The 22,866-nt window shown below is 54.2% G+C and overlaps 2 protein-coding genes across 2 annotated transcripts; one reads left to right on the top strand and one right to left on the bottom strand.

Annotated features, from left to right (window-relative positions):
• Nucleotides 1–635: 635 nt before the first annotated feature.
• LOC119113475 (WSC domain-containing protein 1) lies at nt 636–19,556 on the top strand. Its single transcript, XM_037237784.1, has 6 exons — nt 636–798; nt 11,422–11,721; nt 12,280–12,476; nt 13,214–13,462; nt 16,817–17,012; nt 18,053–19,556. Exons 1-6 carry the CDS (start codon nt 791–793, stop codon nt 18,219–18,221), a joined length of 1,119 nt encoding a protein of 372 aa, XP_037093679.1. The 5' UTR covers nt 636–790; the 3' UTR covers nt 18,222–19,556.
• A 1,463-nt stretch (nt 19,557–21,019) lies between these two features.
• Nucleotides 21,020–22,121, bottom strand: LOC119114368 (uncharacterized). Its single transcript, XM_037238565.1, has 2 exons — nt 22,065–22,121; nt 21,020–21,647 (listed from the first exon to the last, which is right to left on the bottom strand). Exons 1-2 carry the CDS (start codon nt 22,092–22,094, stop codon nt 21,207–21,209), a joined length of 471 nt encoding a protein of 156 aa, XP_037094460.1. The 5' UTR covers nt 22,095–22,121; the 3' UTR covers nt 21,020–21,206.
• Nucleotides 22,122–22,866: the final 745 nt, after the last annotated feature.

Here is a 22,866-nt window from a genome sequence, read left to right as displayed (position 1 = left end):
AGAAGGTGGCATGTGCCCCTAGAGATCACTCCGTGCGTACACGCATCTGATCAGAACTCAGGCAAAAGCATATTGCACTGATATAATCAGTAGTTATGAATTTACAAAGGCGCGCAATGTTGATGTTCCACCAAAGCGTCCTGAAATCACACAAAGTAACAGACTTTTGACGCCATCGGGAATCATGGCTCATGTGTTGATCAGGTGAACTGATCATTCCTGCTGGGCCGATCTGTGACTGTGTTGATCTGGCGTGATTCCTGCTGGGTCAGTCTGTGACTCCGTGCCGATCGGGTGATCCGATCATCCCTGCTGGGCGGATCTGTAGCTCTGTGCTGATGGGGTAATCTGCTCTTTCCCGCTGAGCCGATCAGCGGCTCAGCACCTCACGACAGTCTACTGCCGTCATCTCGTGGACCCACCGAGCTGGTCACGTGACATGCCCAGCCGTGACGTAATCTCGCCTCTCACTCTCACCGCCTGCAGAATGCGACCCCGCGCTGGCTACGGCACAGGATAGCTGCGCCAATCGCACCGCTGGAGCACGCCTACCGTGGCGGTGACCGCCCTGTGGTTTGCGCGGAGTTTGGCAAGCTTTGGTGATGAGGAGCTGCCGTGTCAGTCGTGCCGCTGAAGTGGGCGCGGGGGGCAGGCGTGGGCGGCACCCCGTCTGGGGTGCTGCTGTGACAGGCCTCTGGATCGGGCGCTGGTCGTGGATGGACCTGATTTCGACGCGCGCACAAGGAGCGGCGGCTCGGAGTTGAAAACCAGACCAGCTTTTCCTGTCAGCATGGCCTGGTAAGGGTGTACGTTTTTTTTTGCAGCTGTGTGCGGTTTACTGGATCGGCCGAGGTGAGTTATGAGCAGGCAAATGTCCTCATTGCCGTTTTTGCAGAGCATGCGGAACTGATACCACTCAGAGGCATGGCAGGATATGCAAATAGCGGTTTTCCATTGAAACTGGGGTGAGATTAGGCGCAAAACGCCGTTTATACTCTTCGTATAACGATAAGAAGAATGTGCCACCGGATTTTCAAATGGGTTCCAGCACTGGCTGTGGCGTGCTCCAACTCCTGCAGGTGCATCTTGCGGTGAATGGTGTCCGAGGGTGGCGGAAAGGCAGGCAGGGGAAGCAAGGCAGGGAAACCCTGCCTTGTTACAGACGTGTTTTGATGCGGTGTGGTGAACATTGTACAGCAATGTAACGCCAGATAAGACAGATACGTTTATAAGCATTATGTCGGTTTCAAGGAGAACAGGGTCACCATTTCACACAACCGACCTAGCTGAGGGGATTGTGAGTTGAACCTGTCTCAGACTGTCTTTGTTTTCACACCGTGTCATTCGGGATGGATAGTGAGCGTTACAAGTAGTTACTTTGGCCACCATATGGGGACGTGACGGTGACGACTGGTGACGTTGTCTCGGACCACATCGGTCTGGCTGGTGCTCACGAGCGTCAGGGGTGTCCACGTCAGTCGGGACTGGTACTCACGAGCGCCAGGGGTGTCCACGTCAGTCGGGACTGGTACTCACGAGCGCCAGGGGTGTCCATGTCCGTCGGGATGTCACTCACGAGCTCCAGGGGTGTCCACGTCAGTCGGGACTGGTACTCACGAGCGCCAGGGGTGTCCACGTCAGTCGGGACTGGTACTCACGAGCGCCAGGGGTGGCCACGTCAGTCGGGATGGTACTCACGAGCGTCGGGGGTGTCCACGTTGATCGAGGATGGCACTCACGAGCGTCAGGGGTGTCCACGTCCGTAGGGATGGTACTCACGAACGTCAGGGGTGTCCACGTCCGTCGGGATGGTACTCACGAGCGTCAGGGGTGTCCACGTCCGTCGGGATGGTACTCACGAGCGTTAGGGGTGTCCACGTCAGTCGGGACTGGTACTCACGAGTGTCAGGGTTGTCCACGTCAGTCGGGACTGGTCCTCACGAGCGTCGGGGGTGTCCACGTCCGTCGGGATGGTACTCACGAACGTCAGGGGTGTCCACGTCCGTCGGGCTGGTACTCATGAGCGTCAGGGGTGTCCACGTCCCTCGAACTTCTCACCGCGTCAGAGTCAGGAGCCGCCACGACCTGGCAGCGCCCATGGATGCGAACCATCGTGAACCAATGTTCAGCTCTAAATAACTGTGGCCAAACAAAAGAAAGCCTGTCTTTAGGATAGCGCCCTCAGAGCCCTCTGGTCTTCCCAGAGTTGTTTGGTAATTTCGATGACCCCTACGTGACGCCGTGTTTGGGATTTCGTTTATTTAACCAGTGTGTTATTCATTGGATTAAAGGGACAGTGGGGAGTTAATCATAGGGCAGAGTGAGTTGCTGACCAGGAGGAGTTAGTTGTGCTTGCTGGCGGGCATATAGCCCAGCGGAGGACCAAAAGGATCCTGCCACTTCCCCCTTTGTGTCAAGAGGCTTACGCTAGGTGGGAGCAATTTCATAGGAATTTGCTGCGTAGGAATTTGGAAGAAATTTGACGCTTGCCTCGCTACTCAGCGAAAATTTTGGGCTATATTTTCTACCTGGTCGTCTTTTGTCTAACTGGGAAATGTCGGCAACTTAATCTATTTTGGGTTCTTTGAACGCATAGATGGATAAACGCATAGAAAGCTGCAGTCTACTCTCCCAATGCGCTGGTTATCTTTTGGCAGGAGGCTTCTGTTTTTAAATTAATGATCATGCAACTAGTCATCTGTTCTGTGTCTGTAGGATTTCCGAGGGTTTCCTCTGCAGTAAAGTTTTTTATGCACGCTTCAGGAAAAAGAGAAGTGCTGAATTGACTTGGTATTATCGATGTCGTTAAAGCATTCTCTAGAGGAATACCAGTCCGTATGAGAGGGATCTCAATCCCTTGAAGGAACTGTTCATTCTGCAACATACTTAGTTTGCATTTTTCCAGAACAAGCAGGAAGCCAACAGGCATTTTATCCCAACAAGTTGCAAATAGCTGACAAAGTGACCTCTTGCACTCTGCTTTCGACGCATTTGCTCTGGGGTCAAACATAATGGATACAGATAAAACATTGAAATAGATCAGGGGATTGTGCGGTACTTTTGGTGAATTTAACTCACAGAACTTGTTTATTGTATGCCTATGCTCAAATGATATGGGGTTTACTAGGCTACTTCTTGACCGGGTGGGGCCCTTCAGCATGACCCAGCGGTATGCTGAACCCAGAGGAAACATGATTGCATTCCAAATCCTCATCGCTCCTGCCAAAAATGATTCAAATTTTAATCAATTTTCTTTATCAGGACTAGGATTGGAATTGCAATCCGCAACACGTTTCCAAATCCCAAATACAATTTTTTTAATGCGCAGTGCATAGTGATAGCATCGCACACGAAAACTACGATGCAAGTATATTTAGGCAAGCGTTGCAGCGAATGCTAACAAACTGCTGGGAAACTGCCTGCTAGTGTATTGACGACTTCCAAATACCGTAACTTGGTGGTTAGTAGGAAGACGAAGTGCCAACAGCGCGGAGGGTAATATGCGTTGAACTGCAGCATAGGCTCCATCTGGAAGTTGTTGTTGGCCAGCCTGTTCCGGTTTGCCTGGAGTAGTCCGGCTCCGCTCGAAAACGGACGCTCCACTGTACCTGACGATGGTAAAACTGTGTTTACTTGGCGGGAAAGTTCCTCGATAGTTTCTAGATAGTGTCTCGACCGCGGTTGAGCGATCGCTCAGCGTTGCGCCGCGCTCGCCGCGGAGGTTTACGTCCGCGACAGCGTGCCTGCAGAGCAGCTGACTCGATGGCAGGTTCGTCAACATCGTGCAGCGTCTCTCCACCCTCTTCTCGTTCCGCCAACTCGATCCTCGACATGGCGGCCCAGAGGAGCGTCTTGGCGCGTGTCTGTGCCCCGTTGTCATCCACCGACGCCAGTTTGAAACGCGGGAAAGGACGGCAACAGCCAGGATGTGCTTGTCGTCGTTGAACTTCGGTTCCAGGTATTCTTCGGGGAACACAAGAGGCCCCCCACCACATGAGTGTAGATCTGTAACACTGACCTGCTCCCCATCACGGGCAGCTGGGCCGCCGTGGGCAGGACGGGGTCCACATAGCTGTTTTTCTGGCCATATAGTATGTCTAGTCTCCGTGTCGCTAGTTCCATGAGCTTGACGTACTCAGTGGTAGAAGTGATGTCCTACCGCGTGGACCGTGGCATCAGAGCCTCATCGTCAGAGCATTGTCACCATCATGGGACCTCAGAGCATCGTCAGACCGTCGAGGCTATCCGTGAACTTGGGCGTGATGTCCTGCACTTGCTGCCACGCTTGATTCGAACTGTTCCACCGGGTGACGCAGGGAAAACCACAAACAGCTGCGAACGTTCCTCTCAGGGTACGTCCGCGCTCGAGGCGCTGCGGCCCTGCTTGTTCCAGAACGCGCGGCACCTGGCTAACGTTGATTGCGCAGCTCTGTTGAGCTTTCCGTTCGACGGGGTGTTCTCAGAGCCGTTCGTTACGAGATCATTGAATGTGCAGCGCGCCACTGAGTGGCGGATGTCGGAACAGTTATTTGTCATCTGTGGTCGTTTGGTGTAGGTTAACGACGTTGATGATGTGCACTTCATAGTCTTCTTAGTCACCAACATCCGGCTCCGTGTCAGTAACATGTGAAAGACATTCGTGTTTTGCCTTTTCAGCATGGAGTTCAGATCGGAATCGTCTTACAGGACATGATTTTTCCGACATTTATCGCAGAAACGGTTCGGTGTCTAATCCATGTGAGTTTCCTGCTAGGGAGAATGGTCGCCGCGCTCCTCACCTGGAAAAGACGGGGCGCTTCAACAAAAGTTTGACCCGCTACCCGGCGTCACCTCGTAGTTTCGTCACGTCCGTCACCTCGTAGTTTCGTATGATTTCCGGTAGTCCGCACAAAACTGTCACGTGCGAAAGAAGCGCGATCCAGCGCGTTGTCAGACAGACATTGAGCGAGGCTTTGCGTTTCGGCCGGCAGCGGCCACTCTCGTTTGTTTTTGTTTTCACGGCATGGATGTCAGTATTTGAAGCATGTGAACAAATCCCTAATACATAACAACGGGACGAAGTTACCAGTCTTACCTCTCTTTGCTGCTACCGTCCTGCTGGGACACAGCATTCAGAGCTTGTCAGATAGGGCCTGGGTTCGGAGCTGGAGAGCTAGGGCCTAGATTCGGGGCTGGAGAGCTAGGGCCCAGGCTGGGAGGTGGGAAGCTAGGACCTAGGTTGGGAGCAGGGAAGCCAGGGCCTAGGCTGGGAGCTGGGAGGCAAGGGCCTAGGTTCGAAGCTGGGAAGCTAGGACCTAAGTTCGGAGCCGGGAGGCTAGGGCCTAGGTTCATAGCTGGGAGCCAGGGCCTAGGTTCGGAGCTGGGAAGCTTGGACTTATGTTGGGAGCTGGGAGGCTAGGGTCTAGGTTCGGAGCTGGGAAACTAGGGCCTAGGCTTGGAACTGGAAAAATAGAGCCTAAGTTCGGAGCTGGGGAGATCGGACCTAGTTTGGGACCTGGGGCCTCCCAGAGCTCATGTCCACTAAACGCCGCCTCCAGTCAACGCTCTTGTCGTTGCCTTCTGTTTGGCCCTACAGGCGCCTTAATCATTCAAGGGTGCACGTAGCGCGTTTACGCTACAAACATTTTCAAGAGTACTTGGAGTAGACTTACTTGCCGTTGTAGTCGTAATCTCATCTTGAACTGCATGGCAATGAGATGTTTTGGATGGCAGAATAGCTAGGGGCCTGTCCGATGAGCCGGATATTATTGCGCTTGTTGAAACGTGTAAGATAAATACATTTATTTGCTTCTATTTATCCTGTTACCTGCCGCGTGGAGATAAACTGGTTTTGACTTCTTGAAACGCTCTCGCATTACATTATCAACTTGGCGCCCCTCACACCACCACATGCGGCAACCCGTCGTGAGTCGCCAACTGCCCCGAAAAAAACAACATTAATTTTATAAGAAAGAATTTGTTTCTGCATTAAAGTCCAATCGAGCTGTTTGGTGATAGCTGATCCAGTCGTCAGTTTATTTCGGTTTATCCGGATCCAGTCCGGATCCAGTGTTTCTGTCCGGTTGCAGTGTCTCTGCTGTGGCGGGGTAGGCCCACGCACACCTGCCCGCGCACATCCCCTGTATATTTTCGATCCCTCGCCGCCACCGCGCAGCCACGCGACAGGGCGTCCAGCACTTCACAGGCGCAACCCAATGTCTTTATGTTCCGCAGTCAACGTCCATTCTGCACCTCGAGGGCGCAGGTCACATATTTTGCGCGCTGGCGGCCCTTCCACGGTCCGGCCCCTCCTTAATGCGCAGCACTCTGCAGCGGCCACATACCGCGCCCTGGATGTTCGAGCGTGCAGCTTACTCGACAATGTAAACACAATCGTAATCTGTCCTAACGTCCAGCGAACGTAAACCTTCTGCCTGACGCTCGAAGTGGTGCGCGTGTGTGGGCATTTGTGTTTTGTTTGCTCAACCATCCACGAGGTGGCTTTTCATGTTTCTGCTCGTTACAACGTTCGCTAACTGGGATCGTTACGTCACTCGCACACAACACATTGCAAAAACATATCATAACACATGGCCATGTATATATATATATATATATATATATATATATATATATATATATATATATATATGATATAATATAACAGGCATTACTACGAAATGTGCGATAAGATACAATACCATGATACGATATCATGAACTAGACCATATAATATCATAATACAAGATACCATGCGATGAAATGCGGTACGATCACACAGGTAATCAGCATAGGTTTGAACTGAAGCACATGAGCCAGACATTACGTTTTGAAATACGAGTTTTTAATCCCTCAAAAGTCAGAGATGAAGGCACGGTGGCGGTTGGAGGCAGGCGGTTCCAAGTTGTCGCGGCATGATAGGGAAAGGCTCGCTTGCTGGCTTCCAGTCGGCACCTGGGCAGGTGGGAGACATTGACTTGGGGGAGCGCGTCTCCCTTGGTGAAAGAGAGGAACATGGTGGAAAAATAGATTGAACAGCCAGGGGCGATCCTGTACATTTTAGGCCCCTGAATACTTTTAGCACATCTCTCTCCTTCACCAAGTCATCCATCCAGGACCAGACTAGAGATTCCGGAATCGCCGTTATATGCTGGCTGCGTTTTTTTTTTTGCCGGAGACAATCCTGATGCCGAGCTCAAAACTTTTTGATTTTTGATTTTTACAGCATAAGGCGTAAAGTAATGCCTGATGCGCTACAGCGGGAGTACAATTACGTTGCATTTTTGTACGACTTTTGCGACATGCCTCGCACACGGATGTCGAGTCTACGATTACACCGATAAATTGGATTCGCCATGAAGGCGAGATAGCCTTGCCATCTATCGTTAAGTGAAAATCACATTTAATTTTTGCTAGAGACGGTTTTGGTGCCGAGCTCAAAACTTTTTGAATTCTTGATTTCTAGAGCATGAGGCGTAAAGTAATTCCTGAGGCGGTACAGCGAGAGTAGAATTGATTGATGGATCAGCCCACTCACCTTCTACCAAAGCCCACGGCACTTGACCCTGCGTGATCACCAATCAGCTCGACCCACCGCCAACGGTCGCCGTCCTGCCTGATGCCATCAGTGATCATGAACCCATAACCATCAATGCAGGGCTGGGCGCGGTGAGACAGGACAACCAGCCCGGAAGCGTACCGCTCGGGGCTGACACCGAGCTGACTGGACGCCATCTGCCTGGACGTGATCGCGGATGATTGTGCGGGGCTCCATGACGCCAATGATGTGAACATGATGGTAAAACACTTATGCAAATATGGAACAAAGTCATGGAATGTCACTGCCAAGCAAAGATTGTTCGCGTGGAGTGGATGGTGGATTGGATGGGATTGGGTGTCTTCTTGGAGTGGATTGGATGCCTTCTCGTGGAGTGCTCCAGTTGCCCCTGGCTGTATGATAACCCGCAGCTTTTGGCTATGATGGCCGAGCGGGGGACGCGGCAAGCGTCAATCCAAACCAAACCAAATTTCTATATTTAGTACGTTTCTTAACACGCCATTATTTGATTACGTCATGGAACGATTGCACGACCTTGAGGTGCTGCGAAACCAACCGTACAAAATTGCCACCATAGTGTTCATTTGTAGTGCTTCATCTCCCGAGAGGTGGCTGTGGTGGTGCTGGAAGCGTTCGAACAAAATATCGTTATGTGATCGTGTTTTGACCCTTTGTTGTGGTGTTCTTGCGTATCTATCCGTGAGTTCAAGATGTTGGATTATACTCACATGCTTGGTTTGGACGCTATTCTTAAGCTTTTCTATTACAAGTCTCATTTCCGCAGTAATTGACAGCCTTGTACAGCTCCTTTTATACAAAACGTATTTCGTGATCAAAAGTTGATCAGCCCTCAACATTAATTGGGAGCCAATTGACGTACATTATGTGTGGAATTTGTGCTCATGAACGCCAGATGTGAACGGCTCAGTGATATATACATACACATATATACATGTATACACATAATGCACATACATATATAGATATAGATAGATAGATAGATAGATAGATATATATATATATATATATATATATATATATATACGTCCCTCTCTGAACGCCGCATTACCAATGGGGTGGTGCTAGGACATCAGTGGCCTTTCTATGGCATCACCCATACTTGAATGACCTAGAAACAGTTTACACGAAAAAGTCTTCACATATTCGCAAGCGTGTAACTCAGAAGCTAGAAGGTCTTTGGTTTTGAAATGGGCAGGGTTATGAACTGACCAAATGATCTTAAAAATAGCTATCTCAGTTCAAAACCCGACACGAACGTGAAACACACCATTACATAATACCGCCATAAATGTGTAGGTGAGTACAATCAAATGATATAAAATCACGGGCAAATATATCAAAACGATGCGAGGAAAAACAAAACAGGAGCAAATGACGATGTCCGGGCTCCGCAAATACGTTCAAACAAACATAGAACCCTCGGCAAGTTGAAGTACTGCAAGTGAGTTGGCTCATCCGCTGCAGGGGCAGTTCTGACGCTGCCAATCCTGCAGTGGCTGTCATTAAGACGTTCCACGACGTAATCAAGCGATGCGGTTTCAACGAACACATTTATTAAACATTCATATTGTGCTGTCCAGAGCAGTGTTTTGCCTCTAGAATATACCAATGGTTACAAGTTAGCCCATTTCATCATATCTGATGTTTGGCCCGACATCTTTGAATGTGGAGCATTCCCTTTAAGAAAGTTGCTCTTCTCACTACTTGTAAAAAAGTCATTAAGGTATCGTCATAGGTGAAGAATGGCTAAGGAACCTTCTTTTGAAATCATCACTCGATTTTTGTTTGTGGGTTCCAATGGTTGCTCTGTTTTGATTTTCACTCCACCCGTCTCTTCGCAACTGGCAGACTCGCAATCGCTTAGCACGCGGCAGGCGTCATTCTTCGCTGTTCCCGCAAGTTTCATATGCTACGGAGCTGCACGGAGCCAGATCCCTGTCATTCCTTCAGCGGCCATTGGTCCACTTATTCCACTGACGTCATCCCCCCTGTCCAATCAGACAGCTGCTGCACACCTCGTCGTGCAGCTCACAAGCCTACATTAGGGCAAACGATGACTTCACCTGACGACGGGACTCCATGGTCAAATCGTCAGATGACCGTACCTGGTACACGGCTGGTACAGAGGGCCTTGCACGGAGCCGGTCGCCTCTGCCCGCAAAATAGGCCATGCTGCCTCGCGTGCCACCCACAAATTCGCTCCTCTCCACATATGTCATGGATAGCACTGGATTACATGATTCCTGATCGTTTCAACGGTGTAGATCAACGGTGTAGCCAGTGATGCTGCGATTCTCGTAGAAATGGAGGCGTCATACCGCTATGTCACTCGCAGCGAATCACATCAGCTAATCTAACCAAACTTGCAGGTTTTCTCGCGCTGCACAACGCCTGGTAGTCTGATTTGGACATACGTAAAGGCTTCTCGATCCTTAAATCTTGAGCTCCAGAAACTTTCCTCTCGCCACGTTGATTCCAAGACAGTTATTTGGCTGCCATGAGGGGAAGGCACCTAAAATGCACTTGCGGAGATATAGTGCGTGACGCGACGCATCCAGGAAAGGGTATTTGGGGGGGGGGGGGGGGGGTAGGGCGCATCGACTGCTGTAGGTCGTGCAGCGAAAGGGCATTCGGGGAGGGGGTAGGGGGCAGTGACTCAGGCTTTCCTCGGGGTGGTTTGGCGTTGGCTATTCAATGATAGCAGAGTGTCGGTGACACCAAAGCAGAATTCAAATAGTGGATAGGCGGATGCCTCGAATCCCGGGGGCCAGGCACCAAACACCAAAATGTGGGAGAAGAGCAGCAGTTGTAACAATCTGCACGCCTCTCAACCCAGTTTCAAATGGGCACTCTCCCGCAAACTAGATGTGTATTTGTGAAAACATTTTTATGCATCCATTACCTCCCATTTTTTACGCTTTGCTTGGGTAGAAATACTTTTGCACACAATACGACACACGTACCAGCCATTCTCTCTTACCACGTCCGCGGCACCGCACAAGGCCGCCACATAGGGCCGCCACATGGGGCCGCCACATAGGGCCGCCACATGGGGCCGCCACACGGGGCCGCCACACAGGGCCGCCGTACAGGTCCGCCACAAAAGGCCGCGACATAGGGCCGCCACATGGGGCCGCCACACAGGGCCGCCACACAGGGCCGCCACACAGGGCCGTCACACAAGGCCGCCACACAGGGCCGTCACACAGGGCCGTCACACAGGGCCGTCACACAGGGCCGTCACACAAGGCCGCCACACAAGACCGTCACAAAAGGCCGCCATACGGGGCCGCCACACGGGGTTGTGGGAGGAGCAAACCGGTCCCATATGAAGTTCAAACAAAATTCAGTGTGCATGCCAATGAAACTGGTCTTCTTATGTCACCTTGCGCAATCTGGGCGGAATGAACTCTCTCTCCCTCTGCCCCCCCCCCCCAAAAAAGCGTAGTAGCGGCGTTTTCTTTTTGTCGTCGGGGAACCAACGACTTTGAGGAGTCAGTTTAAAGCCAACCGGTCCAAAGCCATAGCATTGTTGCATGCTGGAATCTGCTCGCAAGAGCCTAGATATGGCAGCGACACGCATTTCGGACGAACGCGTGCCGCATGGGTCGGTAGGGTGGGTCTTCAGTGTCACCTGCGCTGCGGAGGCGTTTTGCGCTTCGTAACTGAGACGATGTCGGCGATGTGTGGTGGTTGTTACAATTGAGAATGCAAGCATTGTAAATGAGTGGAACCAGCAATGGCCAGTGAGCCTTTACAAGATTCCATCATCCAAATGGGCCGCCAATATATCTACGAGTCCCATCCAAGTAACCGGAGTAAACTCCGACGGATTCACGAGCGCCTCTCCCGTCTGTCCGCAGGGGCGTGCGCACAATGCGGCGGCGGCAGCGGCGCAGCTGGCTGCTACTGGCCGGCGGCAGCCTCCTGCTGCTGCTGATGGTCGCCTGCTTCAGTCACGTGGCGCTGCTCGCGGGCGAACACCCGTCCCAAGCCGCCAGGGACGGCGGGCGCAGCGGCAAGGCCGCGGCGAAAAGGGTGGCGCGGTCGAAGTCGCTCCGTAGTCGCCAGGACCTGCTGCCCGTCACAGTCACTGAGCTGGAGACGCTGAAGCAGCTGCCGCTGCAGCGCTGGGACGACCGGCAGCGGACTCTTCTCAACATGTGAGCCGTGAGGGAAGGCCGGGGGGGGGGGGAGGCCGAGCACGGCGGGCGAGAAGGGAAAGACGCCAGCGAAGAGACAGCCTGCCGCTCGAAAGGCGTGCACAATACGTCGATTAGAGTATTACAGCCTGGCGCTGGAAAACCCCTGCTCGAGACAAAAGGAGAGCTTCGAAGCGGTGGATACGTCTTAGATGTGCACCAGTGAAGTAGCCATCCAACAGGAGAAGCAAACTCTGGTTCTGTGTTAATTTCACCATTAGGCCGCCGTAACTGGTAGCGCCACACCAATCTGCGTACGTCATTACAGCCAGTGCTGCTTTACAGAAGATGTTTAGAACGTAAAAGATTCTACGTTTTACGGTGTAATACATGGAGTCTTTCACCCAAACCACAATCGCTTTAGGCGAGAATAAGAGCCGCGACAGCGCCGGTCAGATCTCACCCAGCTCGTACCCGGTTGCTGTAGTACGGCCATGACGCCGTCAGCACCCGTACCCACCCGTACCCGTGCACTGCGACCCCCTCGCTGACCTTTGGCACGTGCCGGTCCGCCGGCAGGACGTTCCGGCCCTGGGCGTTGACAGCGACCGACTCCAGCTGCCGCCGCATGGCCACGCGCTTTTCTGCGGGGCTGAGGCCCACGGCGCTGGTGAGCCTGCCCAGCAGCGGCAACACCTGGCTCCGCCAGCTCATAGAGGGCGCCACCGGCGTCTTCACCGGCAGCCTGTACTCGGACGTGGTGCTCATCAGGGAAGGTGGGTCCGGTTTCCAAGAGCACTTGAGCGTCAGCAACGATAGAAAATTATTTTCAAGCAGAATATTTTGCTAAAAGCTTTCAGTTGACTAATATTTAACCTTTGGTTATGAAAAGTGGGCGGTTACGGTTCACTCGCCTGTGTTGCACCTATGTCCATGGGTGTGGAGAGGAGTCAGCAGAGTGTCCGTTTTGCTTCTGTGTCCATGAGCGTGTGCAGGGGTCGGCAGGGATCTACTTTTGCTCGTATTCGAATGGGTGTGTATAGGAGTCGGCAGAGGGGCCGCTGCGCTCCCATGTCTATGGGTAAAGACGGGAGTGAGCAGGACACCCGCTTCTTCCTCCAAGGCTAAAGGAAGTGGCACCCTGCTTGGATTCTGAGGCCCTCTCAGTCCGGGTTTGGTGTAACCCATTAGATTGTAGCCCTAAGAGAATAGAGAGGAGTCAGAATGGCGTTTTTGGTGTGAGCTAGAGGCGTTGCTTTCCATGAGCTTTATGGCGCCGACATTTATGCCTTCTATGTCAGAGCGCCTTAAACGAACGGAAGGGCGGTCAAATTTGTGTGCAGCAATGTAAGGGAGCCCTGACCCAAGGTCCCTGTCTGGATGCGTTGCTGTGCCCTGACCTTGACCCGTATGACGCAGTGGTGCCGTGCAGATCTCACACGCAACCTCTGCACTGCACTCGTGCACACGACACTTCGCTTATCTCTATTTCTCTCCTTCCCCCGTTGCTCAGGCATGTACGGGGAGATAGTACCGTACGACTCTGGCACCACGATCGCGCAGAAGACGCACGGCTTCACCACGCTGGAGGGCGTGACGGCGGAGCCCGAGCAACAGCGGCGCGTGTTTTCACACGTAACGCAGTTCGGCTGCCGCGCCGTGCTGCTCGTGCGCAACCCGCTGGCGGCTCTGCTCAGTCATCGGCACCTGGACGCTGCCGGCCACCTCGGCTTCGCGCCTCCCAGCCACTTCGAGGGAGAAGGTCAGAGGACGCGCCAGTTGGCCGGGTTGTTGGTTTTTGGTTGGTTGGTTCGTTGCCTGTTGGTTGGCTCGTTGATGTGGTGATTTGTTGATTTTGCTCGCTGCTTAGCTAGTTCCAAGTTGCTTAGTTGCCTGTTAATCGCATTGCTGATTATTGATGCCTGTTGGTTGTTTTTAATTTTTTGAATGCTGAGTCCGAGCCCTTTTGAAGGGATGACTTTTTTGGATGATCGTTCACCCAAAGCGGTGATCGTTGCGTGCGCCGGGACCCCACCCTCAGAAGGTAACGCACCAGGGCAGCGGCAGTGCGGCGAAAACTTGACGTGCCGCAATGCCCGGCACGGCCCGTTCCACCCTTTGACGTCACCTGACCTTAAGCGCGGCCGATGCCACCGGCAGCAGACTACCCCAATCAGGGGACTAGTCAGGGGACTAGTCAGGGGATTAGTCAGGGGGCTAGTCAGTCACCCCACCCCATCCCGCCGCGTATGGGGAATCGGAAATTGGCTGTCGTTTGGTATCTAGTTGTTTTGGTATCTAGTTGCATATTTGTTAGTTGATTGGTTGGCTAGCATATCATCGATCGTTGCTGATTCGTGTTGTTGTTTAGTTGGTGGTCTGCTGGCTGATGGTGCCTGATGTATCCGTTGGCGAGGACATTGGGGGATGAAAAACGACGATGCATCGCAACTTTTGAGAGAAGGCTAACAGCATCGGACCGAAACAGTTTCTGTCTGCCAGTCGATTCAGCTAGAGGAATCTGCCGGGCAGGAAAACGTTGTAGCAGAGAGAAGTTGAACAGGGGCGTAACAGCGAGACAGATAATAGGTTTAGTGTTGGTAACGCCGTTGCACTGCTTATATCAGAGGACTATAGCAAGTGTTGTTGAGTTTGAACGAAATTTATTTCCCAAACCTCTTTGCACATTGGGAAGACATGATAGACAGGATCCGTTGTTATAATTTACCAGGCAAAGGTCCACCGATGCAAAGTTCACGTTTTAATTCATGAATAACTCTGTTCAACAACTACCTGGCTATGAGCTTGGCCAGCAATGGCAATTTGTATCGACGAAATTGACGAATTTGCAACCGTCATATTTTTGGAAATGGCAACCAAACTATCGCGAGAAACGTAATATGGCCACAGCTAGCAGGTTTACACAGGACTTTTATTTGCGTTGCCAAGTGGCTCTCGATTTGGCCACAGCGTTTCGTATTAGAAATCGATTAAAAAAGTCTGACATCTGTCGCTTACCGCCGTGGCATTAGCTGCGTTGGTTTATAACTGGCACATCTATGGGTCAGGCCCTTTTGGGACCTGTTAGTGAGTTGTCGATGACGCATTCACGTCCGCTGTGCACGTCTTCACCTGCTCTGGCTGCTGAGATCTGAGATCGTTTTTAGAAACGCCACAAAACAGACGGATCCACCGTCTGGCACGTGAGCACGTGCACGCTTGCTCCCATTGAGCCACACCCCTGCCATTACGGTTTCTCCTTCTCTCCTCCGTCAGTCTGAAACTCTCATACCGCCCCGTGGTTGGGTTTTCGCAACAGGAAAGTTTTGCCTTCGGTTCCATGCTGATCCAAAAGGGGAAGCGGATCTGTGGTGAAGTTGCAGAGCTGTAGAAAAGAACGTCCGAACAAACGCCTGGCATGCCAGTGCCTTACAAGTTACATGGCACATCTGAAGCTACATGCATTTCTGCGATCAGTGGTCGCAAATATATTAGGTTCTGAGAAGCGTGACTGACGAGTCACGCTCTGTCGACTGCTCTGACTGCTCAAGTGCTCAAGACTGCTCAAGTTGAAAATACTCTCACAGCTTAACTTAGTTTCTCTCGGCCTGCGGTCGCAGCTATGTTCTCTCGGCCTGCGGTCGCAGCTATATTCTCTCGGCCTGCGGTCGCAGCTATATTCTCTCGGCCTGCGGTCGCAACTATATTCTCTCGGCCTACGGTCGCAGCTATGTTCTCTCGGCCTGCGGTCGCAGCTATATTCTCTCGGCCTGCGGTCGCAGCTATGTTCTCTCGGCCTGCGGTCGCAGCTAGTTTCTCTCGGCCTGCGGTCGCAGCTAGTTTCTCTCGGCCTGCGGTCGCAGCTATGTTCTCTCGGCCTGCGGTCGCAGCCATGTTCTCTCGGCCTGCGGTCGCAGGTAACCGAGCCGTCACAACTGACTCCATTGTGATCGTCCGATCTTGCGTCCTGGCCGCAATAAGCTGCGTAGTTATATCCTGCAGCGGTGGATCGATTACGGATAGTGACGGCTACTTCAAATGATTTTAGCGAATGTGAGAGAGTGCGTTCCGCGTATTTGTGCCTGCGTGTGTACGTGTTTGCGCGAGCATCCCTGACCTATAGTGTTTTATTTCCACGACACGCGCTCTGTAATAGTCACATTCTGAGTGGAATGAGCTTATGACGTGTAATAAATAAATGAATAAGCAGCTGAACAATCGGCTACGCTTTGAATCAGAGCGCTGAAAAAAACGTCCGTCTGATCCCCGGTCGCCAGCCCCGGTACAGGCCTCCCGCGCACGTGCTGGAACCTTAGCGCACATCTGCTCACCGGTCGACCGTCACGAGTTTGTGCTGCTGACCCCGGTCAGGCTCGTCCCAGGCGTTTACTCGGTGTGAGTCCAGCTCGCGGAAGCAAGTGGCAAGTGCAGATGCGATTCGTGTCACGACGGGTGGAGCGCACGCCTTGACAATTACGTTATTGAATATGAACGAGGTTTGGAGTGTGTGAACCAGCATGGTTCATTTGATTTTCTGTGGACTTGGGCCGATGCTGCGAGATTTTCTAAAGGAAGGTCTGCCCTGACAGGGTTCTGGTGTTGTGAGCCCGAGTCATTCTGATGTAGCACGGTGAACCTCCGGCGGTGTTGAGGACGGGTGCCAGCGCTGTATCGGGCGTTGCTGGGGGCGGCGTACCAGGGCTTCTCGCGCCCATGTTGGGAGCCTGGTGCACGGGAGCCGTGGGTGGGTGAACCTCACACACACACACACACACACACACACACACACACACACACACACACACACACACACACACACACACACACACACACACACACACACACACACACACACACACACACACACACACACACACACACACACACACACACACACACACACACACGCACGCACGCACGCACGCACGCACACGCACGCACGCACGCACGCACGCACGCACGCACGCACGCACGCACGCACGCACTCCCTGTCTCCCTCTCTCTCTCTCTCTCTCCCCCTCTCTCTCTCTCCCTCTCTCTCTCTCGCTCTCTCTTTCCCTCTTTCTCTCTCTCTCACCGAGAAGAGCGCCCACTCATGCTGATTCGCCCCCGGCAGGCTGGCAAGAGTACGTGAGCGAGAAGGCTCTGTTTTGGCGTAAGCTGTACGCTGACTGGATTGGTCAGTGTCCCACGGACCAGCTGCTGCTGGTGCGGTACGAGCGGCTGCTGGAGGACCTGCCGACAGAGCTGGGACGCGTGCTGCGTTTTCTGGGCGTCCGGCCCGACCCGGCCCGGCTCCGCTGCCTCTACAGGTGGGTGGAGCTTGGGGCACCGCAGAGGTGCACCCAGCCGTGCAGACTGCAGAGGGATCAGTTGTTCCTTCAGCCCCCTCCCCCAACAAACTTTTCATCTTTTCTTAGTGTTTATTAAGGTCAGGGACGTAGCCGATGAGGAGGAGGCGCGGGGAGGACTCCGCACAGTGAAGGGGCCGTGAACCCCTCTAAGTTAATGCAATTACACTAAATAGCTGGGGCGCCGGTAGTGTAGCGGTTTACGCGTAACCGTCGACCACTGCGCGTCTGGGAAACCAGAGGTACGGGGCTCGATTCCCCGCGATGCCCGCCCTTCCTGCCAGGGTGAGAGGCAGGCGACGCCATATAGCCTCAGCAGCTGAGTGTGTCGTCGTCGTCGTAAAGCCCCAACGACACACAGACTAAATAGCTATCGACCGATGTCTCCACGATTCGGCCCCAAATCTTCCGTAGTGTGGGCAGTGGTATTTCATCTACCATGAGGAAATTTCTTTCTACGTGCAGCACGGGTGCTTGCAGCTCGGGTGCTTGCAGCACGGGTGCTTGCAACACGGGTGCTTGCAGCACGGGTGCTTGCAGCGCGGGTGCTTGCAGCGCGGGTGCTTGCAGCGCGGGTGCTTGCAGCACGGGTGCTTGCAGCGCGGGTGCTTGCAGCGCGGGTGCTTGCAGCACGGGTACTTGCAGCACGGGTGCTTGCAGCACGGGTGCTTGCAGCGCGGGTGCTTGCAGCGCGGGTGCTTGCAGCGCGGGTGCCTGCAGCACGGGTGCTTGCAGCGCGGGTGCTTGCAGCGCGGGTGCTTGCAGCACGGGTACTTGCAGCACGGGTGCTTGCAGCACGGGTGCTTGCAGCACGGGTGCTTGTAGGACGACTCCCTGCACGTACAGAGCAGGCTCACGCCTTCGCTCCATTTGCGAAGCGCTCATTGCGAAGCGCAAGCCGTGCAACGTGAGCCCAAATCGCGAAATTTCCATCGTCAAAATTTGTGTCTGCCCAAGCGCAATAGCCTGCCATCCAACCTCCGCTTCGCCCTTGTTGCCAGCTACCCGAACGGCAGGATGAAGCGACGCGACCGCAAGAAGAAGCCGGAGGCGCAACCGGCCGAGCCTTTCACCGAGCAGCAGAAGGCCCTCGTGCGAGGTCACGTGACAGACCTAGACCGCCTAGTGCGAGAGAAAGGACTGGGGGAGCTGCCAGAGTACCTTCTGTAGCGACGCTTGGTGTCGTGTGTTTGGAGCAGTGCGGGCACCGGTGACGATCATGAGCTCGATGACCGGGTTAGTGATGGGTGAGGTGTTCGGAACGGTGGTCCGTTATGTAATTGCAATGCTGACTGCTGGGATGATTTAGATAGTGGTGGGACACACATCTGAGACGCGGTTTATTCAGTACTTGCGGTGGTCACCCCTGAACGGTTTTAGATCATTAGTCAATGATAATGATCATCCACCCTTAATGGATCATTAGTCAATAGCTGCACGGCTGCAAAGAGGCGGCTGACAGTGTGTCTAATGGTATCTGACAGATATCATTAAACGGATGCTATCTGTAGTGTCGCCTGCGTACTTTTCATGCGTGATGCATACGTGTTAGATGCCAACCAAGTACCTCTAGTTGCACCAGGGCGCATGAAGTCAGCCGAAACTGAGTGTATATGATGTGGACCAGGACCATGTTTTAAGAGATGCCAATTGCTGGCAACCGTGGTCAGCACATCTGAATACGTTGAATTGGCTTGGAGGGACATCTTAGGGCCATTCCATGTGGCCGTGGTCAGCCGAATGTGAGGAGGACTAGGGTACCTCTGGCCGCATGTGAGGACTCAGGTACCTCCGGTCACGTGTGAGGACTCGGGCATCTCCGGCTGCATGTGAGGACTCGGGAACCTCTGGCCGCATGTGAGGACTCAGGTACCTCCGGTCACGTGTGAGGACTCGGGCATCTCCGACCGCATGTGAGGACTCGGATACCTCCGGTCACGCTTGAGGACTCGGGCACCTCCGGTCGCGCGTGAGGACTCAGGTACCTCCGGCCGAGTGTGAGGACTCGGGTACCCCCGGTTACACTTGAGGACTTGGGTAACTCCGGCCGCATGTGAGGACTCGGGTACCTCCGGCCGCGTGTGAGGACTCGGGTACCTCCGGCCGCGTGTGAGGACTCGGGCACCTCCGGCCGCATGTGAGGATTCGGGTAACTTCGGTAGCAGCACTTGCCACGAGCTGTAGTAGACGACATGTACAGTCACACATTGGCATGACAAAATTGCCGTCCGAAGATAAAAACGCCTAAGTGCCACGTTTATTAATGACGCTTAGATCCTTTTGCCTTTGGACGGCAGGATAGGAGGGGAAAACGTGTTGGCGGATTGTGCAGGGAATAGAACGCGTGATGCCGCGTGTAGACCCAACTGTCCGCGATTCACATGGTTCAATCGCTGCTATAGGACCTCGAGCCAAGCTTGAACTGGGGCTGTCACTAGCACTCCGCTCACTTCCTTGGCCGATCCTGATGTTTCTCCGCCCCTCGCTGGCTAACCTTTATCAACGCGTAAGGGTACGCACGTGCTGGTCATCGATCGCATGAATACCCGAATATTGACTGGTTGTGTGCGTTGTGCCTGTTTAAAGTTCGGTACGGGTGGTGCGCGGCGTGCAATCCGAGGCCTGCGCGCGCCTCGGCCAGGCCTTCGTCAACGAGCAGGTGGCGTCATCTGACCGGTGCAACTGCCGCACGTCGGCGAAATGTTTCAGTCCTCAGACCCCCGCTCATCCGCGGCAACCAGCCACACACCATTGCCACACCAATCACACGCCATTGCCACACCAGGCACACACCATTGCCACGCCAGCCACACACCACTGCCACACCAACCACACATCATGGCCACACCAGCCACACACCATTGCCACACCAGCCACACCAGTCAACGCTGCGGACGCAGACGCAGGACTGGGGATAGCAGGGCTCGGAAGCTAAGAGCGCGTTCACGTCTTGCGTGGTGGCTGCAGTCTCACTGCAGATTGTGCAGTCAGTCAGCTGTTGCGGACCAGAAGTGCCGCTAGTAGTAGATGTTTCGAAATAGGTGCTTCTTACCGCTTCTTCGCTCTGTTTGTCCGCACTTTGTGGGCCTATGGGCTTAAGTGAGGGCTTTGTATCAGGACTTCATGGCTTGGCATGTCTTCACTGTTGATCAGGTAATACTGGACTACCCACTCATAGATGTGTGCTCTAGGATTTAACCTCCGACAACGGCGCCAGCTGACGGTGAACCAATCGCAACATGCTGCGATAAAAAACGCACAACACGTGTTCCCACTCATCTGGGGGAGGGGGGGCGGGGGGGGGGGGGGCAACCGGCCAGCTGCAATCCAGCGGGCCATACTTTCAGTCAGCTGCAAGCCAGCGGGAAATATTGCCAGTCAGCTGCAATCCTGCGGGCATTATTACCAGTCAGCTGCAATCCAGCGGGCCGTGCTGGCACTCAGTTGCAATCCAGCGGGCCATATTGCCAGTCAGCTGCAATCCAGCGGGCCATTTTGCCAATCAGTTGCAATTCAGCGGGCCATACTGGCAGTCAGCTGCAAGCTAACGGGCCACACTGCCAGTAAGCTGCAAGCTAACGGGCGACACTGCCAGTAAGCTGCAATCTAACGGGCCATACTGCCAGTCAGCTGCAATCCAGCGGGCCACACTGCCAGTAAGCTGCAATCCAGCGGGCCATACTGTGGGCTGCTTCATGGACAGCGTGCTCCACCACGTAAAAGAGATGTTCCCGTCACCACCGGTGGTTTGCTGTGATAATGCGGTTGCCGACACGATGCACCGACTCATTTCTTATTTCGCAGTGAACAGGCGCTAACCAATACTGCATGGCACGATAGCATGTCTTCAGTGGAACAGGATGACAATGCAGTGCGTTTTAACGACGCTTGTGTGCGCAAACAGACCGTACCACAACTGCCACAGATAGTCTTAAACTGTGGGCACCACAAGCGTCCGAACACCTTGTGTTCCGAGTGACCGAGTGACCGATGAGAGCGGCTTGCACGTTCCCACGAATTCGTCGCGTGTACCTCTGCCTTAGAGCGCACTGCGACGGCCGGCGCAGGCAGTGCAGCGCATCCGATGCTTTCTCGCCAGACACCGACCCACCACGCCGTGAGTCAGTGTCTGAGTCACCACCGACTCGGAGGCATTTAGTCTTCGAGTCGGGCCAGCTCTCCGACGCTTCCCTCGCCCACATCCGACTCGCCACCTCTCGCCGAATCATGACTCTTCAACGACTCAGAGTCACTGTCGCTCACCGACAGCGATTCTCCGTCCGCCGACTCGGAGTCGCCGTCCGTCTCCAGGTCCGAGCGGCTGGCTTTCGCCGTCCCCGTCCGCCCTCCCTCCGTGCGTAGCGCTCTATCCGCCAGCTCTGCGGCTCTCTCCGATTCCTCGGCGGCTCTCTCCGCCGCTAGCTCCGGCTCTTCTTCCAGCAGGAGATCAAGCTCCTCTAGCGGCAGGCGCAGGCGGAGGCCGGCGCGCGACATCAGGTCGCAGGCGCGCGCCAGCTGGCGGCCGGCCAGGTACAGGTGCGCATGCTTGGACCAGGGGCACGCCTGTACTGCGCGGTAGCAGATGGCCTCCAGCTCCTGCCGCGGCAGTGGTGGTGTTACGATCAGCGGCGAGCAGAGACGACACACTGTCTAAGTCAGCGGCATTCAAGGAGGGAAAAGGTTGCGGCACATCGCGAAGCTAGTCCGTTTGGGAGCTACACAGCAGCAAGTCAAACAGCACGGAGCACACAGCACGGTTCACACAGCGCCAGCTGTTTCTCCGCCTGCAGCAAAACTACATGTTGGCCACGGTTCACCACTTCCAACCACGGAACCCAATCCCCTTTCGTGTTCCCATCCCCAAACCCAATCCCATTTTATGTTCCCAATCCCCAACCCAATCTCCTTTCGTGTTTGTCCGCGGTTAAACCTCAGCCGACGGCGGGACATCCCAGCCGGGATTGCTACACTTCAGCCGGGGCCGGTGCACCTCAGGCTATGACTCAGACCCACCGCGCCGCCGGTGCGCAGCTCCAGCTCCATGTAGAGCAGCCAGAGCGGCAGGCAGTGCTCCAGGCGAGGCTCGAGCACGGCGCGCGCCAGCCGGCGCCGCAGTCTGGCAGCGCTCGTCCGCGCCGCCGCTGGCTCCTCCCCAGCCGCCGCCAGCTGGCGCAGGCTGCTGGCCGCCCGCAGCAGGGCCAGCAGTGGCGCGTCTTGCTCAGTCGACACGCTGTCGGCAGGCGCGGGTCAGTTCAAGTCAGGTCACGTCCGGGTGTCTCACCCGGCTGACTCAATTCTGGGGAAGGTCAGATGTCAGAGGTCAGATCAAACTGCTCAGTTTTGAAGAAAGTCTGCCGGGGAACGTCATGATAGCTTATCATGCTATCATCATGGCAGCCTTGGAGCTAGATGGGGTCCAAGGCTACCACCAGGGAGCTGAGGGAGCTAGCACACCCAAATATGCTGAGGCACGGCAGTTAACCACACTGAGAGTTTGATGATAGGTGTAAGCATATAGACATGCAGCGCATATACGAGAGTGACAGTCGACGACTGCGACATACGGCAAAGAGGGAGGAGGAGGGGAAAGGGAAAACAAGCAGTGACATCTGGGACGCTTGGACGGCTACAATCATGAATTCACATTTTCCACCCGACTCACAACGTCAACGGAGTGCGGGGTTCCAAAACCACACAAACCAGTACGCAGGGCGTGGAGCTGGACACACCGTCCAGGCCGCCACCGTCGCCCACCTGAGCTCCTGCCACCAGCTGAGGCGAGAGTGGCTGACAGCCAGACCGGCCAGCTCCCGGT

Source organism: Pollicipes pollicipes, unplaced genomic scaffold (genome assembly GCF_011947565.3).
Source record: "Pollicipes pollicipes isolate AB1234 unplaced genomic scaffold, Ppol_2.1 Scaffold_7262;HRSCAF=8765_pilon_pilon_pilon, whole genome shotgun sequence".
NCBI lineage: Eukaryota > Metazoa > Arthropoda > Thecostraca > Pollicipedomorpha > Pollicipedidae > Pollicipes > Pollicipes pollicipes.
This window is presented reverse-complemented; position numbering and strand designations above follow the sequence as displayed.

Excerpts from the sequence above, each read along its gene's own strand:
- LOC119113475 (XM_037237784.1), top strand. Across the intron at positions 12,477-13,213 it reads CGTGGTGCTCATCAGGGAAG|GCATGTACGGGGAGATAGTA; the intron begins GTGGGTCCGGTT and ends CCCGTTGCTCAG. Across the intron at positions 17,013-18,052 it reads CGGCTCCGCTGCCTCTACAG|CTACCCGAACGGCAGGATGA; the intron begins GTGGGTGGAGCT and ends CCTTGTTGCCAG.
- LOC119114368 (XM_037238565.1), bottom strand. The coding sequence starts at position 22,094 with ATGGAGCTGGAGCTGCGCACCGGCGGCGCG. Across the intron at positions 21,648-22,064 it reads AGCTGCGCACCGGCGGCGCG|GAGCTGGAGGCCATCTGCTA; the intron begins GTGGGTCTGAGT and ends CTGCCGCGGCAG.